This window comes from Colobus angolensis, unplaced genomic scaffold (genome assembly GCF_000951035.1).
Source record: "Colobus angolensis palliatus isolate OR3802 unplaced genomic scaffold, Cang.pa_1.0 Scaffold70, whole genome shotgun sequence".
Lineage (NCBI taxonomy): Eukaryota > Metazoa > Chordata > Mammalia > Primates > Cercopithecidae > Colobus > Colobus angolensis.
Window position 1 is genome coordinate 8,418,527 of NW_012120710.1, and position 19,730 is coordinate 8,438,256.

Below are 19,730 nucleotides of genomic sequence, written 5' to 3' on the forward strand. Positions count from 1 at the left end.
TATATTATGTATATATAATAGATATAATATATACACACACATTATATATATACACATATATATTACCAAGGCCTTTACTTTTTTCCATATATAAGAAAATTAGAAAAAAGTAGACCTTCTAAAAATAAATACCTTCTAACATCTCGATAACGGGGACCAGGTTTTCCATTTTAACTGGAAACAGTTTCTCCTTTTAGACCACTCATTCAAACTCTGGTGTCCCCCCTGGTTTAGGGAAGATCACTTGGTACCAAAAGTTGGCTTTGAATCACATGTCTTGGTAAATAGTGATATGAAATGAATTTGATTTTCCTTTTCTTGGAAACCACTACTTTTAAAGGGGCTCAGCCTTTGCCTTTGAAGAATTTCGGGCACCCTGAGCACTTCCTGTGCACCTTCAGCACTTCCTGTGCACCTGAGAGGGAGGAATGGAGTGAGGTGACTCTGTTTGGAGGATGACAGAGTTAAGGAAAAGCAGAAGTCACAGTTGATTTAAGTGATTTTCCAGAATTTCATCTGCAAAGTCACCATTCCTGGATGTGCTTGGAAGATGAATCTTCCGTGTGAATTTAGGCTGAGCTTGGAGGAGTATAAATCAAGGGCTTAAGGTTTTATTATATTCTCAAAGCACAGGATTTCTGCATGGGTGTGCAGTGAAGTTCATCCTTCCCAGTGAGCACCCTCGTTCACCATTTGTCCTCTGGGCCCCGCTTGTGTTTACAGTACATGTTTGTAAAACAGAGAGTGACCTCTAAGGCCAAGTCTAGTAAGAGGCAGCGCCACTGTGTATGTTACACAGTGTGAGGCAAAAGGAAGAGCAGGGTGTGCACAGAGACGCTGTATTCAAGCCTTGGCATCACACCACCGCAGTAAAGCTAGTGGAGCCCGTCCCTGGGTTGCCTTTAAACCTGCCTGCATTCACACTTGTGTCTTTATTATCTTGTTACAGAATACATATATAACCAGGCATTCATTTGCTCTTTCCCAAGCCCATCTTTATCCATCTCCCGCGCATGCCCAGCTGCTGCCCTGAAGCCTTGAAACTCATGCTTCTACCATCCAGAGCACCCATACTTCCCTGGACCCAGGCCTCTCCTTCCTCGACCCCAGCCCCTTTCTGGCTGGCATTATAGGGTAGAAGAGGAGATGTCACGTGTCTCCCATGAGCTACTCCCTGCTTCCTTTCTCCTGAGAGGCCACTGCGCTTTTCCTAACAGTACCTGCCCAAGCTGCTCTCATCTCACCTTGGAGCACCACCATCTCCTTGCTTCACCCCCATTCAACTCACACAAAACACTCAGTTACCACCATTTTCTCAGAGGCCAACAAGGTCCAGGCCCAGGAGACTCATTTGTTTTTAGGAGTGTCTGGGCCTCCGTACACCAGCCATGCAATGCAGGAGGTGGAGTTCTTATCTGAGCAAGGCAGCCTGGGCTCAGTCCTGGCTCTGTTACTTCTTTGTTGTGTGACCTGCTCAAATTACCTGTGTGTCCAAGTTTCTCCATCTATAAAGTGATAGTAATGTCTACCTTACTGGGTTGTTGTAAGGATTAAATGAATTCATGTTTGTATTGCTCCACTCCACAAATGCTGGTAGAGATTGTCATACTCTGGCATGCCCTCCACTAGATGCTTTTAGATAAGAACAGAGAGAGAATTGTACTGTGTGAATCGCCAGAATGAAGGATGAACTGAAGTGTCTGTGTTCATTCTCTTCCTTTGACTTCCACAAGCAAAACCTGCCTCTCCCAAGGGCTGTTAAGAGGAAATTACAAGATAAAATCCTCAATTTCAAATCAATCTAAAATCTTGTGAAAAAGATACATATTTCTCACTTAGAAAAGGGTATTAGTAACTGTAATTAAAAATTAACTTTGAAGAACTAAAAGTTGCGGAAGATACCACTGAAGAGATGGGTGCAAAGGCTCACATCTGAAATCCCAGCACTCTACGAGGCTAAGGTAGGAGGATCACTTGAGCTCATGAATTTAAGAACAGCTGGGGCAACATAGGGAGACTTCATCTCAACAAAAAATTTAAAAAAAAAATTAGCCAGACATGGTGGCACATGCTTGTGGTTGGTCCCAACCACACGAGAAGGTGTAGTGGGAAGATCTCTTGAGCCCAGGAGTTCGAGGGTATAGTGAGCTATGATCCTGCTCCTGCACTCCAGCCTGGGTGAGACAGTAGGAGCCTGTCTCCAAAAAAAAAAGAAAATCACTTTGGATATCTTTACTGGATATGAGCCAGTTCCTTTTGAACTGATCTTCAATGACTGGGAAATATTAATGAGGGCTTCTGGTATCTCTAGTGGACAACTCAACTGGCAGAGGTGTCTGGGAATCTAATTCTGTGGATGCTGTGGTTCTAAGTTATTTGTAAGTAACTAATTACAGTTGTGATTCCTTGGGGTAAGGTTTTATGGCTTCTTTATTATGTTTCTGATTATTGTTTCCAATGTCAGAGTTCAAAAGCTGGCTCACATCCTAAGACACAGTGATACAAGAAATAGCATTTGTTGAGCCAATTTGCCTGCTCTGGCCCAGGGTGTCAAAACTGCTTCCAGTTTTGCCAATGGCAAAGTTGCTCCTTAGGCTTTCTCTGGGACTAGGCTTTCCAATTTTGGACTGCAAGCTTCACTATAAAAAGCATTTTCCATCATGATCCAGCATACACATTTTGTGTGGTAATGCCTACTCTTAAACTTTTTAACGTACTGGTTAAGACCCACAATTGAGTTGTGATTCATAGTTTCAAAATGTATCTCCAGAAACGGAAGCATAAGATAGCTTGTGGTTGGAACTGAATAAGGCAGAGTCATTTAGTGAGTTCTCAGCATTTAGGGTAGCATTACCCAGAGCACATTCTATCAGTGAATTGCTTAAATTTTCCATGATCAGACAAATTTGGAGGGTTCTAAGACAATCAAGTTAAACAGGTTCTTTTACTCTTGGGCTTAAATGTCTCAGAGCATTTAAGACAAGCAGTAGTTAGCAAACTAGTTACATCAAATCACCTGGGAAGCGTTTAAAACTAGCAAACTAGTTACATCAAATCACCTGGGAAGCATTTAAAACTAGACCATTTTGCCTTACCAGACATCCTGAATCAGCCTCTCCAGGACTGAACTTAGGACTCTGTATTTAGGGAAGTGTATGCAACAAAACGTGCCCAGTGCCCCTGCTGTGCGGCCAAGGTTGAGATCCACCATGCACTGTGAATCTGCTAAAAGGATAGTAGGGGCACCATTCTCCCTTCCGTCTTTTGACGTTGGAGCCCCTCTTTTGGAGATCCTATCTTGAAATTGGTGGTCTCTGGAATACATTTTGGGTAGTGTTTCTATCGAAGTTTCCGCTGTTTGTTAGAAAGAAGAGGGAGATGTATTCATTATTCTAAAATCAACAAAAACTGAGTTTTCTGTAAAATTTCAGAGGAGGGACAAGTCATCCTCTACCTTTGGCAATTCTGACCTAAGTAATAGTGATGAAGAGTTTATTATAAGCTAGTATGCAAAATTTCATGAATTATTTTATACTTCTGTTATCAGTACACTTCTCTATATCCATCACTACAGATCTTAAACTTGAAGTCCAACTATTGCTATTAATATTAGCCAACACTAATATTGGCCAAACATGTTTTTATCTTGTAAGATAATGTGGGCCGGGTGCGGTGGCTCAAGCCTGTAATCCCAGCACTTTGGGAGGCCGAGATGGGCGGATCACGAGGTCAGGAGATTGAGACATACTGGCTAACGGTGAAACCCCGTCTCTACTAAAAAATACAAAAAACTAGCTGGGCACGGTGGCGGGTGCCTGTAGTCCCAGCTACTCAGGAGGCTGAGGCAGGAGAATGGCGTAAACCCGGGAGGCGGAGCTTGCAGTGAGCTGAGATCCGGCCACTGCACTCCAGCCTGGGCGACAGAGCTAGACTCCGTCTCAAAAAAAAAAAAAAAAAGATAATGTGAAAGCTAAATGTACCTCTGGAAACTCAAAACAATTGTTTATAAACAGGTACTATTGATAGTGGCGAGGGCAAGAGAACTTACTTTTAATAAACTAATAACCATGTTAATTATTGAAGTAAAAACCAGCCTAAGTAATACGTTTTCTTTTTTTGAGATGGAGTCATGCTCTGTTGTCCAGGCTGGAGTGCAGTGGCATGGTCTCAGCTCACTGCAAGCTCCAATTCCTGGGTTCAAGTGATCCTCCTGCCTCAGCCTCCCAAGTAGCTGGGGTTACAGGCGCTCACCACCACACCCAGCTAATTTTTGTATTTTTAGTAGAGATGGGGGTTTCACCATATTGGCCTCGAACTCATGACCTCAGGTGATCCTCCTGCCTCAGTCTCCCAAAGTGCTGGGATTACAGGCGTGAGCTACCATGCTTGGCCTAATACATTTTCTAATACTAAACTAGTTCTGTAGTTCATTATAGATGTGTGTATCTACATGTATGTATGTTCCTATCACCTGAAGTTCCTTTTTCTTCATCTAAATGGACAGATGTAAATGATGTGTGGTAGTCCGCATGGTATCAGGGGTCATCCAGAGTGGCTATCCAGTTTGTAGTCTACACTTTGGATGAATTCGGTCCATGGGAAAGGCAGATATACTGCAGATGGTTAATATACAACAGTTGTTATAGGGAAACAACAAGACAGAGAGAAATAGCACCTATAAAATATCAGGAAATGTTTCTGTGTGTATGTGGAGGTGGCAGTGGGGTTGTATTTTCTTAAGCTGTGCTACCAAAGTGATTTCTCTGTAAATATATTTGTTTTGACTTAGAGATAAAGCTGAGCTGTAGCATTCAATGTAGAATATTGGGCTCTAACTTCCGAGACAGTCAGGAGGAGGATAGAATTGAAAATAAAAATTAAACTTTTCTCCCTGCTCTATTTACAACTGGTAATATAACTTGAAAAGTAGCAATTTTCTACAATACCTTTAAAGGTAATGTTGTCTCTTTAGTTTACTTTTGCTGGGTCTGTTTTCCACATTGGGGACTGGAGGGAGATGAGACGGGAGAGTACCATTTACTGGGCACTGATTATATGTTCGATGTTTTATTCCCTTCCCTTCATTTCATTCTCAGGGTCATATCCCTAGAAGGTAAGTGTCACTGTATCCACGTCTCAGACCTTGGAGGCTGAGGGAGGCTGTGCTTTTCTAAGAACAGCTGGTCAGTTGGTACGGTCTGAATTCAAACCTGGGTCTGTGGGACTCCAGTGCCTCTTCATTTCTCCCCCTATACCAGGCCTTCTCCATCTTCTCAAATCCTATACCACCTCCACCTCCTCAGCCCAGGTTTTCCCTGTATGAATATATGTAAGATAAAACTTGGCTAGTCAGAGACATACCTTTAGTGCTATGTCATGCTTACTGACTGATTTCTAGTTCTTGATGCACTTGTCTTTCCAACCACAGCATAACTAAAAGCAAAACAGTGTCATTCTACTTATGCTTTAATATGGCAAGCAGCAACTTTATGTTTTGGAAGTAGATGGGTAGAAATTATGTGAACTGAAATTTCTTAGTATACAATTTCATAATGCTGTCCTTGGTTTATGGATTTTGAATAGTCTTCAGGAGACATATGAAGCAAAAAGGAATGAATTCCTGGGAGAACTGCAGAAGAAAGAAGAAGAAATGAGACAAATGTTTGTTATGAGAGTGAAGGAGAAAGAAGCTGAACTTAAAGAGGCAGAGAAAGAGGTAAGCCATCTGTCCTGCTCCCAAGGGAAAGATTTGTAAGAGGGAGATTTTCGTAATACTTCACACTTTAGAGGATTTCATGATGGTCCAAGTACTTTCTACATGCATTTTGTCACAAGTGACCTACCAACCTGGCCAGAAAAATGGGTCAGATATTCTCATTCCTACCTTACAGATGACAAACAGGTTATAAAAGTTAAAACTATTTTTGTAGTCATATACCTAGTTAGCAGCAAAATCGAGACTAAAACTAGATCTTAGGTCTCCAGATCTGATCACATGGCCTGTGTAGCTCTGTATTTCTTCAATTTACAAGTCGTAAAACATGAGATTTGGGATTCTGGAACTAATATTATCATCTTAGTCTATTAGGCAACTCTTCTAGACTTTGGCACTGTCTGGGGGACATGCTCTGACACAAAGCCTGTACTCCGCATCTGCACCCATGCGTCTGCCCTCATGGGGCTTGCACTCCCTGCTCCAGCCTTACCTCAGTTCCCTCCCCTGGCCAGATTAACTGCTTCCTAGAAGTTAACATAGATTTGTACTATAACACTCATCCCATTGTATTTGAGTGTGTGTGTGTGTGTGTATGTACGCTTGTGTGCATAATGTCTATTTCTGCTGGTCGATAATGAGTATCTGAAGTGTTTGACCTATACTCTATACGTTTCTAAGTGAAATTATCTAAATTTCCTCATTTTTTTGTTTTAATTTATTTTGTCTAAAAACTACTGAAACTTAGAGGCTATTTAAATAGCTAAGCACTCAAGATGGTTTTGCTGCAGAGAAAGTTCAGCCTTATTTGCTGTTGGCTTCAAGAACCAAGGGGATGCTGGGTAAAAAAATCTAAAATTATCTGGAATTCCTTCCTTTCCTTTTCTTTTTCATTTCCTTTCTTCTTCCTTTCCTTTTCTTCTTCCCTTTCCTTCCCTCAAGGGCCAGAAATTTCCCAACACATTGTTTAAGTAGCTAATTCATAATGCTTATATAGATATACACACACACACACGCACATATATACATATGTATATATATACACACACACATATATATAGTCATTGTATATATCTCTAAGTAAATGTTTTTTATACATTTTGAAAAAGGACCAGAGATAAAGAGCCAATTTTACCACTGGGGTGAGTTTTTTGTTAGGATCATAATTAATTTTGGCCAGGTGTGGTGGTTCACACCTGTAATCCCAGCACCTTGGGATGCCAAGGCGGGAGGATCACGAGGTGAGGAGTTCGAGACCAGCCTGGCCAATATGGTGAAACCCCGTCTCTACTAAAGATACAAAAATTAGCTGGGCGTGGTGGCGCATGCCCATAATCCCAGCTACTTGGAAGGCAGAAGCAGGAGAATTGCTTGAACCCGGGAGACAGAGGTTGCAGTGAGCTGAGATTGAGTCACTGCTCTCCAGCCTGGGCAACAGAGCGAAGGAATCTTTAGTCCAAGGAGTTCAAGTGTCACAGGAGTCTGGGTCTCTGAGGGATGTTCTTCAGCCTCCCAGCCCAGCTCCTCCAGGAAGTCAACAAAATGGTACTTTACACCTGTAATTAAAGCCAGTGCAGCCACATGACACATGTTTGTTTGTATTCTTTTTTTTGAGATGGAGTCTCACTCTGTCACCCAGGCTGGGGTGCAGTGGTGCGATCTCAGCTCACTGCAACCTCCACCTCCTGGGTTCAAGCAATTCTCTGCCTCAGCCTCCTGTAGCAGGGATTATAGGCGCCCGTCACCACGCCTGGCTAATTTTTGTATTTTTAGTAGAGATGGGGTTTCACCATCTTGGCCAGGCTGGTCTTGAACTCCTGACCTCGTGATCCACCCGCCTCAGCCTCCCAAAGTGCTGGGATAGCAGGTGTGAGCCACCACGCCTGGCCATGTTTTGTTTTTTGAACAGATCCAAAGAACTTTACATCAAATGGATTTTCATTCCGTTCACCAAGCCTGTCTTCTTTTTCTCTCCAGCTTCATGAGAAGTTTGACCTTCTAAAGCGGACACACCAAGAAGAAAAGAAGAAAGTGGAAGACAAGAAGAAGGAGCTTGAGGAGGAGGTGAACAACTTCCAGAAGAAGAAAGCAGCGGCTCAGTTACTACAGTCCCAGGCCCAGCAATCTGGGGCCCAGCAAACCAAGAAAGACAAGGATAAGAAAAAGTAAGCAGGTGTCATCCCCATGTATTGGGGACCTCTAACAGTTTATTCCTCTTGCATGTCTCTACTTTTCCCATTTACAGACTGGAAACTGGTCTTTTACCAGAAAGATAAAAGCAAGTATTTTCTCTACAGTGCAGGGAAGATGATGAAGGTTTTTAAAATATTTTTAAAAGGTACACAAAGATTGATTTGTAAAACTTGACCACATTGACCGAGCAATCAGGCCTGGAGGAACCTGTTGTCTCCAGTAGCATCTTCCACACCAACACTAGGAGTCTCAAAGAAGACAGGTTGATGTCTCTTCAGCACCCTCTGAAGACAATTCTCATGACTCTTGATAGAGAGCATCTTAAAATCACAGTTGTTAAAATTATTTTCCTATTCTGTGTTGTAAGACTTCGTAAGCCAGTCGCTGAAAGTCTCGTTCCCAAAATGAAACATTTGGAAGAGCTGCTAGTGGCCACTAGTTTCCTCTAAATTCAGTATGATGAATTGTTTTATTGTGAAATGGGATCCAAATGCCTATCCAGTTGACACCTCTGCCAACCCTCAAGCCAAACCTAAACCCACTCATAAAAGGTTTTTTAAATAGGGTCTTAATGTCATGTGCCAAAAGGTCAGATTCTGCTCTTTAGTTAGTTACTCCCTATGATACTCCAGTAGCAGCTGCCTGAAACCAGTGGGAGATTTAGCCCTGCCTTGACATTCTCCTGTGATTTGAAGCTGTCCTTTGAATCATCAGAAAGCCTAGTTTTATGTTAGTAGCTATCGGTTTTGACAGGAAGGTATCTCAGTGGCAGATATGCAGATGCCACCCTCCTTTGTCTAATGTGTGGTGCTTTTAGGGCAGCTATTTAATACAAAGCAACTCAGAACTTGTTTCAGGAAGTCTTGCTCTTTCGCCTTACATGCGGAGGTTCTAGGGAAAAAGCTGACCATAAGTAAACAAAAACATTGATACTCAAGCACATAAAGAATTACATTCTTTAAACACAGAGTACACAGGATCAAGTCTCTGCACAGTAACTGAGATGTGTTATATGGAAGAGTGAGCACAGTGCTGTTGTCCACTTAGTCTCGATGAATGTGCAGTAGGCTCACCCCTAAGAAATCTCATGTTGCCTGCAGTAACAATAAAAATGGACTGCTACAATGACATACTGAGAGAGTTTTAAATCATGCTTTACCAACTCTGACATTGTGAGCTCTGAGACAGCAGAAAATGTATCACCAGAGCAAGGGAGGAGGCAAATGTTCTGAACAGTAGTAGAAGTGGTTGTGATTTTATTTGGAGTTGGCACAGATCCAAGTGACCAAAGGAATTCAAGGCCCAAAATTTAGTTATGCTGGATTAATTCTGAGAGTAACAACCACATAGATTATAATCTAGTTTAAGAAAACCCTTTGTAGCTATGCATGTCGGGAGAGCATCTAACACTCGTGGTGATGTTCCCCATGCAGAGACTCAGAGATTACAGTGACTCTTCCAGTGAAGACAGATGAAAGCCATTTGGCATTGTACCTTTGTTAATCCAGACTAACCAAGGACATAGGGGTGTGTGTGTGTGTGTGTGTGTGTGTGTGGGTGTGGGTGTGTGTACACATACATCTATAGGTATGAATGAGACAAAAAGCTGCTGACTTATAGCTTAGGAAACCCAAAGTCAAGTTTTTCTTTTCACCCTGAAGCACTCAGTGCATAAAGTTTCGAGTTTTAAAACTAAGAATGTTTCTAAAAGACCAGCAATGTTAAAAGAGTATTTCGTGTATACTAGACGTGCCTTTAAGCAATAAAAATTCCAAGAACTGATCATTATTGTGCCTCCATTTTAAAAAAGTTTATTTAGGAACAAACTTCCCAGTGTAGGGAGGTTTTTCCTTGCCCTTTTGAACATGTTAGGTTATTTTCTTCCTATCCTGGGGCCTTACCAATGTGTAATGCTTTCAAAGTTTCTGTGAAGCCTGTGTGGATTCTATTTTAGCTTATTTATATATTCTCATTTATTTTGAAGGATATTATACTTAATTTGGTTCAGAGTAGTAACAAGATTTTGCTCCTAACAATGGCACATATTGTTTGTGTAACTTTTTCTAGGTCCTTACCCTTTTCCACACTTTGCATTTGTACAGTGAAAGCAACTGCCAGTGGAGGCCTGAAGTGTCAAAGTGAAAAAAAAAAAAATCACACCTTTTACTGCCAGAGGCAGTGGACTGTGTTGTTTAGAGGGACTGCAGAAAGACAGTGGCCAAGCTAGATAGAGCAGCACTTTGAAAAGAGCTGGGAAGATGCCTCCTAGCATAGCTGGAGCAGATATAGGAATTACCGTTTAGGAGCTGGCTTTGTTGTAGGTAGAAAATGAAAAGGCAGATGCTTACTTATTTACCTGCTATGTGTCCACCTCAAAGCCTAACTTAGTTTTTCTAATAGTTTTAAATTCTCTTTTTTCTATTCTAATGACACGCTCCTTTGTTAATGTAGGTAAGGCTTTATACTTCTCCTTGACCTGTAGTGGCATGAGAGTGTGTAACATTTCCTAAGATGACAGGCAAAGTAGGACTAACCCTGGCACTGCCATTAGCTGGCCCCACCTTCTGCTATCTCTGGCCACCGAGTCACTTTCCTTGTTTGCGGCTATACCACAGTGGTGGGACTGCGCAGGGTAAGCTGGTCAGTGGACAGTGTTTCCCTTCTCTGAAAACTGTCTGCACAATTGCCAGCAGCCATTTGCTGGTTAAGCTGCATCTATCCCAAAAGACAGTTTTAAAATTCATCATTCTAAAACCATACTTGTTTACCCAACCATCCACTCATCTTTAAAAAAAAAATTGTTTTGATTCTTGCTAAGGAATAAGGTTGCATGTTTTGCACTTGCCTAAGATTAGACACATGGGCCGTGGGTTTGGCATTGCTTTGTACCTAGAAGAGGGGGAAAGCTCCTGGCATTGCTATATCTGTAACCATTACAGTGATTGTCTTTTTTTCCCCCTACCCAACTAGATTAATAGCATGTCCTCCATTCACTATGTAATTTCAATCCCTAAACTGCTTTAGACCTTTTCTTTAAGTCAGTTGTACAAAGGCATTTATTGTATATTTATTCTCTGACGCCTTCAGCAGCGCAGAAGTGAAAGATGAAGCTCCTATTCAGTACTAATGGGATACCCAAACCTAATAGATAATGGTTTTGTGTTATTTGAGAAAACAAAAGCTAAACGGTAAATCCTCCCACTAGACATGCAGTGGTTTCAAGAAGTCACTTGTGAATTTTAAATTACATACAAATGGAAACTAACCGTATGTCTTTAATTCAGTATTAAATTTTGCTTTTGCTTGTCATGTAGAGTAGCCTTCTCAAATTTTTGGTTTTAATTTCTGTCAATTCCATAATCATTGCATGAGCATTCACCATCGCTGAATGCTGGTGCTGTCGCTCCTAATTTTCCTTTCTTTTTAATTTATTATTATTTCTAACTTTTTTGTTTTGTTTTTTAACTTGCAGTGCAAGCTTCACATAAAGCCTGGCAAGCCAAGGATGTTCCCGCATTCACCTGCTTTTGCAGTAATATCGTATCTCTGCCATGTGTGTTCTTTATTTTTATTTTTATTTTTATTTTTTTTTTACCCTTCTTCAAACACCAGTAACTATTATTAACTCGTTTGCTGAATGTTGTTGGGTGGTAGGAAATGATAGAACAAGGGAATAACCGCAAATGCTCTGTGCAGCTGGACTCTGTTTCCGGAAAGTAAATGATTTGCTTTTTATGCCTGTTCTGAATGGCAGCACGAAGCAGGCCTGTTACTTGTATGTCGCTTTGGACAGAGGAAAGTGGGGTAAAATGCTACCTGTACGTCTGACATGAAAACTTCTCACCGCCTCAGCAGCTGAACTAAAAACCTGAATAGCCATGACAAGAGTTTGCATTTTCTTGTTTTCTTGATGCTTCATCTCCATGAGTGCACAATCCCTGAACTCACTGTCTTTTCTCCACACTTGTCCCAAGCCAAGGTAGATTTGTATGTAGACAGACGAGTGAGCAAGCATTATATTTTATTTTTACACTTGCATGACATTTTCATTTTAATCAATAACATTATTTGGCCTGAGCTTGTGGGTCTGTTCAGACTGTCTCCTCTCATGGTTTGAAACTGCATCTGAATGCCTGCCTTCAAATCCTGGCCAAGTTGGAGTAGACAGGCGTGAGAAAACTATGATTATGTTCACATTTACTGGTGCATCCTTGATCCTCTCACAGATAGAGGTCTTAAAGGTTGAATCATATAACATTGGTTAGTAGAAGAACCTTCTACTAAGGATGATGGGCTTTCTACAACCTGCTTACCACTAACAGTAAGGAATCTTTCGTAAACACACAGTTGATGAAACACACAGTTTGTTCCCAGTGGGCTTAGAGGGAGGACCTGATGACTGATTCCAGGATACTTGTACTTCTAATAAAATTTTTCCCTAATCATGAGAAAATTTCCAGATACTTCCCTTAGAAAATTTGCTGTAAACTCTGTATCATTGGTAGCACGAATTTGAGGGAGACCTTGTCAACTTTAAGGTGGAAATAGGAAGGACCACAACATGACCCGTAAGTGAAGAAGGTAGACATTTCATATTCAGCTTCCTTGCTTAGTCTCCTTTCAGTATTTGGCAATAAAAGAAAGAAGAAATAGAACAACTGAAGTCTCAAATCGTTGTCTGGAGTATTCCTCACCTTGGCTAGCTCCACCTGCTCTTTGTCTAAGGCCCTTGCCTCATCAGGGATTGGAGTGGACCCACATGCCAGAACCTATATTACATGCCTAATTTGTATGGAAAAGTGCATATTTCATCTCTTTTCTATACCGTTCCTTTCTGATGCTTATCCTTTCATCTGTGTGATTGTTTTTTTCCCCTCTACTAACAAGATCCTCCAGCTTTCTCTCTACATGTAGAAAGGATAACATTGCTCATGAACCCACTTCCCCTCCACATTTTCCTCACTGATTGGTTAGAGATTAAGTCAATAGGATAGAATATGCTGCATCTTCCCTGACACACATTTTCTTTTTTAAATGAACAAGTCTCTATTTTGATTTCAGCAAAGACTTTTTCTCCTTCTCTTTGTCCTCAACCATACTTAGAGGAAAGAAGGAATGGTCTTCCACGAACTGATTATGCTTAATTAAGCAAAGTAAGGAAATTAGTTTCGTGGAAGCCTAAACACAGCTGGAACAGAAACTACACACTAGACACAGCAGCAGTCATAGTCGTCACACGTTTGGGAGCTGCTGGACCAACATCCTTGTTTTTGCTTCTGTTTTTTTTTTTAATAATTCTAGTCTGGAGCTAACTGTGGAGCAGCCGAATAGTAGCTGGCATGTTGATTCAAACCATGGGCTGAATTTGCTCATAGGCTGTGCATCAGACAAAAGCTTGAATATTTGTGTTGTATGCTTGTTCCAACCACCGCTTGTGTGAGCATTTTTGTGGCTCGTACAGAAAGTACACTTTTAAATTGTTTCTTGCATCACTAAAATTTTTTTTAAATAAGCATAACAGCGAAAGGCATCCAGCTGACTTTTTGACTCCAAGATTGTTGGTTGGATTGACTTTTTTGCATTAAAATTTTCCCAGCAAAATAACTCATATGGTGAGTCAGAGAATAAAAAGTCAAAAGAAACAAATAGAAGCTTTTTTTAAAAAAAAAATGTATTGCTTCTGAACTTTTTTCTGCCACTGGTCCCCGGCCCTGTTTAGTTTGTTATTGCTGCTCTTCTTTTTTCTTTCTGTATCTATGCCTTTTTTCACAGTAGTCCTTGGCTCTGCACGGAATAAATGATACCCTCAAATCTAATTGGATGTGCTTTCGCCTTTGCATGTAAGTACAGTAGTAAGAAACCTTTGAGATCTTTCTGACTTTTCAAAATTAGAGAAAGCAAGTGGGATGGATGGATTTTTTTTTCTTTTCAGGGGGGGCAGGAAGATAATGGTTTGAGTAGCCTTTTCTTTTTTTTTTTTTTTTAAACTAAATATATTTAAAAGGCCACATTTATATTTTTTTTCACAAGAACCACATAATAAATTCCACTTCTTGACCTGAATTTGGAAATCCGAAATTACCAATCCAGGCCAGTTGTGGTGGCTCATACCTATAATCCCAGCACTTTGAGAGGCTGAGGTGGGCAGATCACTTGAGGCCTGAAATCCCAGCACTGTGGGAGGCCAAGGCAGGCAGATCATGAGGTCAGGAGATCAAGACCATCCTGGCCAACATGGTGAAACCCCGTCTCTACAAAAAATACAAAAATATAGCCAGGTGTGGTGGTGCGTGTCTGTAGTCCCAGCTACCTGGGAGGCTAAGGCAGGAGAATTGCCTGAACTTGGGAGATGGAGGTTGCAGTGAGCCAAGACTGCGCCACTGCATTCCAACCTGGGTGATGGAGTGAGACTCTCCAAAGAAAAAAAAAAAAAGACATTATTCATCCCTGCCTGTGCTCTACATAGCCTCATGGGCATCATTGGATAGTTCAGAGGGCCCTTGATTCCGGCAAGGCAAGTAAATCCAGAATGAGAAATTACCATCTTCTACTAGAGAAAACCAAGAGAAAAAATTTTATGCTAGGATGCCTTTATGACCGCTTAATTTTTTTATCTTAGTCCAGTGGTCTCTCCCTGGTGCTGACTGCTGACAGTGGCCACCTCTTTTTTGGGGGGTGAGGGGCCTACATAACTCTAGCTGGCCTTCCCTCACATCTTTTGTTAAAACATAATGGCCATCTTTTTGCTTCTTCTGAACTTTAGATCTCCATAACACACGTATTGTGGAATGTGATGGAGAAGCATTGATGAGAATTTATGGGCAGTTCAGACTGTGTTTTCCCAACTTAGGCTCTTTATAAATTGGTTAAGGTTTTCTCCTTTTAAAGGGCATTTCAACAATGGGAATTATTTAATGTAACAGTGGGTACAGTTTACTTATCTTCCTTCTCTGCTTTGTGACTCACCAGCAGTAACACACACTCTCCACATCTTGTGCACCTCAAATGAACAGACTTGGTTTCCTTGTTTTCTTGACATTTCCATGACTGTTTCACATACAAACTATTGAGTGAGGTTTTTCAGCTGTTACCGACCCACGTCCTACTGTCTCTGTGTGGTCCTGCAAAAACTGTCCATTCCCACCCCTTTGCTTTGCCATTTGCAAGTGTCTGGAATTGTCAAGTCTCAGCTTTGAAAAGTCCTGGTTCCACTGACAGGACACATTCGTTAGTCGGAATTAAGACCTACAAAGTCTAGTTTGTATGTAGGTATGAAGGGAATTTTTTAAATAAATTGAAAAGCTGTGAACAGCAGTAGAACTTTGTCTATTTCTTAATTTTAAAATATGCTGATATGCCTTAAACTGTAGTTGTAGATCCTTGTCATTTTGCTGTTTGAAAATAACCAATGTGTTTTCTAAAACTGTTGTGTAATCTACTTTCAGTGTTAATGCAGAATTGTCATATATGTAAGCTGCATGTTAGACATTTGTCTTTTTTTAAAAACTAAAGTAATTGTATTGATGTGAAGCATATCATTTTTTCAAATATGAAAGTAATCACTTAGCAACATGCTTGGTAATTTGGCATCTGTTAAGGTAGGAGAGTGGTGAACAGGTAATCTATGCATATATCACTAGTGCCAAGACATAAAGCGGGGGAAAATATATTTTTACCCAAACATTGTTTGTGTGCCCTTTTTTGTGAGTTCTTTTTAGTCGCTGCTTGGTTTGCATATGCACACGTGCTTACTGGAGAAAAGAAGCAGGGATAAGAGTCTCATGCTTTCCTGCCTTGTGTGGTGGACTTCAAATGGCTGCCGTCTGGGTTACACCAGTTTCTCAAAGATACTTGCCATGTGGTGTCCTGTACTTCACATATCATGTTATCACCTTTTTTCCCCCATACCTGTCCCTGTCCACCCTGCCAATTCATGTGCCTCGGTGCCCAGCTGAGGCATCGTCTTCTTCACTGGCCTCCTCTTCCCTGCTGCTGCTCACTCTCCCGTCGAGCTCAAGGAAGTCACCCCGTTAACTGACACACTGCTGTTCTTTCACAGCTTATTGTAGAGAAGCTCCTTTTTTTCTTAAGCCATTAAGAATCAAATTTGAATCTGAACCTTTCTTTTTTCTCTTCTGTAGCTTCTTCTTTATGTAACCATCCTGTTGACAAGCCCTACTCTCTCCTAATGGACATAGAGCATTAGAAGAGCAGGAGCTGTCTGTTCACACGTGTTGGGGAAGAGTTACCTCATTTCCACCATCGCCTCCTGTTCTTTTAAAGTCTGGGTCAAATATTGCACTGCTGTTTGTATTTGTCAATGTCTGCCCATAGTGGATACTGAAGTGACTTACCACTACCAAAAAAATAGTCATATTCAATAATATTAATTAAAAAGGAAAAAGGAAATTGAGCGAAACAGAAAACTTGGGCCAGGACCCAAGGTCTTGTGCTGGGATCCTCTTGCTTAGAACTATCATGTTCTTGAAGCTGCTGATCCAAGAACTGATGGACTGAAGACAGCGTGTATCCTAACCTGAGGGGGCCACCACATCCAGGGCCCACAAACTTGATCTCATGGTAACTCCTGTCCTTTCTCTCCCGTGAGCCACATTCTGAACAGCCTGATCAGGATCCTCAACCATCAGGTCATAAGATCTGAACAACATTTTCCTTCCTTTTATTAGTTTTCTGGGTTATTTTGGTGTTTGGGTTTTTAAAAAACAAAAAACAAAAAAACAAAAAAAACTTGATATTGCATGAACAGAGATGGCTGCAATTTTTTTTCTTTGGAGTGTTCTATTGATACAATGTTTTTATTTTTCAGCTGACCATCTGCCTCTTGAGAGAGAGAGAACTGGGCATCCTTCCTTTAAATTCAGGAACCACTGTTGTTTTATTTGACTTTTTCTGTTACTTGCATCCCTTATATAAGTTGTTTTGGATTTGGGATTATGTTTTGGGGGAGAAAAATTCCAGTTAGTTCTGTTTTTTGTATTGGTTATTCAGCTTACTTTTGGTATCAAAATTATGCCAGTTTTAAGCTCACTTGAGTGAAGTTTAAGTCACAAGATTCTGTTTAATATGCTTTCCTCATTTTGGAAACAACCAAAAACTTCCCTTTTTTGTTACGGGATTTTGACCTACAAGTCCTAATCGTGTTTAAAATGTGCCGGTGTTGGGTAGATGACTTTTCTGCCTCTGGGGTTCAATTTATATTTAAAGATACCTTAAAATAACTTACTGGCCCATCCCTGCCTTTTTATTTGTTGTGAAGCTCTGTACCTTGTGTCCACAGTTTTTTACCAGGACCCATGTGTCTTGGACCATGGGAAATGAACCCCAAACAAGTACACGTCTCTTCTCCCAGATAACAGCATCATTAACAATGGTTCTGATTCACATTGTCTTCTTGGAATTACCTAGGTGGATTTCTCTATAATTTCTGCAAAAAAGAAACCTGCTGAGGATCAAAGAATTCAGACTTGATCACTGAAAATAACATCCATATCTAAACACATACTTCTGCCAGTTGAGTGAGCCTGTGATTTCTGATGCTGACCTGTTTGTCATGAGTCAGATTCAGGGCTAGATTACTCCAGTTAGCAGTCACTTCTTAGGGGCAGTTTTCATAGTGAAGGGACAATTTTCAAATTCATATGTATTATAGAGCATGACCATATATTTTGTTACCTTTCAGTTTCATTACTTGTTTATAGATAGGCTTATTTCCATCTTTACTTTTGAGCTCCATAGTAGGTAGGTCATAAAAATACCATTAGTGACATGAGTTGCATTTCATCAAGATCCTCAGGATTGTTCCCCTCTGAATAAGAATGGTAACATATGGTTCCTTTAGACAGTGAAATGAAGAAGCAACAGTCCCTGCCTCTTGAATCACTTGATTCCTGGAAAGAGATTATTTAGAGCAATTGGATGAACAAGTTGGGATGCTGCTTTCTTTACTTAAAAGGAAACTAAGTAAATGTAAGTAAAGTCAGATTCATGTGAGCCATTAAATGATCAAAATGTCAGCATCAAAAGCCATCCCCTTCATTCTACAGCATAATCTGTAAGGACAGAAGTCTGCTAGTAATGTGACCAGTGGAGTGGGAAAGCAATAGCAGCTCCTTACCAGCTGATGCCAGAGCATGCCATCAGTTTTGCAAGTTAAACATGTAGGTCCTATTGTGTGAGACCACTGTCATCGCTACGAATAAGTGACTTTATTCTTAAACTCCCTATTTTGATATTTTAACTTTATTCTATCATTTTAAAAACAACTTCTGCATCAGATTGTAAATATTTTTTGAGCAATATTTAAAACTCAAATTAGGCAGTATTTCTTTTTAAGTAAGAAATGTATGTCTGTTGTTGCTATTTCCTTTTTTGTTTTTCTGTTTTAGCTCCCAGAGTAGAGGAAGTATAATATTAACCATCTTAATGGGAGGGGTGTGGGAACAGAGGGTATTATCAGTAGGTTAGCCTCAGTCCAGTTACCTAGGGGAACCTGATCATGTACACTTCTGGCCAACCAAGTGCCTTGCCATCTCTCTTCCCCTAACATAGACTGCCATTGATTTGGCATTTTACCGTAGGCAGTTCTTTTTCTCCAGTGTTGATAAAACTGGTAGGTTTTCTCCTGGCTGACCAAGTAAGGGATGTGAAACCATCTTGGGTATAATTACAAGCAATAAAAATTATTGGCTTATCTCAAAAAAGATTGTGGGAAAAAAAGCAGGGAGAAGTTAGCCATCTAAACCTATTTCCATTGGTAATAGGCTTTTTGTTCTTCATCAACCTTAAACAAATATGAGTTCTTTTCAGATACAGACTCTGCCTTAATACAAGCATAGTCTAGATGGTCTCCTTGCGATCAGCCCAGCATATGTGTAAAGGAGAGATCCAACTTTATCTTAGTCATGGTGCACTGACCTGAAACAGGTCCTCACCCCCAATAATTGACCAAACTTCTTTTCCCCATCAACAGTGCTTATCAAGTTCCTTCTTTCTTTCTTTCTTATTTATTTATTTATTTGCCTGCTGTTGGCCCAGATTATGAGTAAACCCTTCTGGTATCTAACAAATACATGGCTGAATGTGATGGCTCACACCTGTAATCCCAGCATTTGGGAGGCTGAGGCTGGTGGATTGTTTGATGTCAGGAGTTCAAAAACAGCCTGACCAACATGGTTAAAACCCTGTCTCTACTAAAAATACAAAAATTAGCTAGGCATGGTGGCACGTGCCTGTAATTCTAGCTACTTGGGGGACTGAGGCAGGAGAATCGCATGAACACAGGATGCAGAGGTTGCAGTGAGGCAAGATCGCCCCACTGGCACTCCAGCCAGGGTGACAAAGCACAACTCTGTCTCATAAAATAAAACAAAAAACACGAAAGACAAAGTGTTTTTAAGCCACCTTTAAAACCTTGAGTTTCACAACTGACTTATCTTTCCACCTGGAGACTGCCAGTGATGGCAGTGTGGCTCACTTCAGAGTTCCTAGTGCTTGAATTTTTAAGACCATGGTATCTAGTTTTTGCGAAGAATACTGTCTGTTAGGTCAGTCTCCAGCAAGCAACTGGCATACCCAGGGCTGGTGAAGGGATTGCTTGTATTAATTTTTTTTTATTATTAAGCAGGATCTCACTCTGTTGCTTAGACTGAAGTACAGTGGCATAATCACAGCTCACCGCAGCCTTGACATCCTTGGTTCAAGCAATCCTCCCACCTCCGCCTCCTGAGTAGGTAGGACTATAGGCGCCAGCAACTGTGCCTGGCTAATTTTTTTATTTTTTGTAGAGATGGGGTCTCATGTTGCC

The 19,730-nt window shown here is 40.8% G+C and overlaps 1 protein-coding gene and 1 long non-coding RNA gene across 2 annotated transcripts in view; one reads left to right on the forward strand and one right to left on the reverse strand.

The window, feature by feature from the left end:
- LOC105501332 overlaps positions 1–8,229 on the reverse strand; it is a 31,789-nt gene extending 23,560 nt beyond the window's left edge. The window contains exon 1 of the long non-coding RNA XR_001000178.1: positions 8,082–8,229. This is a non-coding gene — a long non-coding RNA (uncharacterized LOC105501332). The remainder of the gene's footprint in view (positions 1–8,081) is intronic.
- SEPT11 (septin 11) overlaps positions 1–17,145 on the forward strand; it is a 93,154-nt gene extending 76,009 nt beyond the window's left edge. The window contains exons 8-11 of the mRNA XM_011927233.1: positions 5,584–5,716; positions 7,691–7,878; positions 13,679–13,746; positions 16,734–17,145. Of these exons, the coding sequence (XP_011782623.1) occupies positions 5,584–5,716; positions 7,691–7,878; positions 13,679–13,703 (346 nt within the window). The 3' untranslated portion in view covers positions 13,704–13,746; positions 16,734–17,145. The remainder of the gene's footprint in view (positions 1–5,583; positions 5,717–7,690; positions 7,879–13,678; positions 13,747–16,733) is intronic.
- The last annotated feature ends 2,585 nt before the right edge of the window (positions 17,146–19,730 follow it).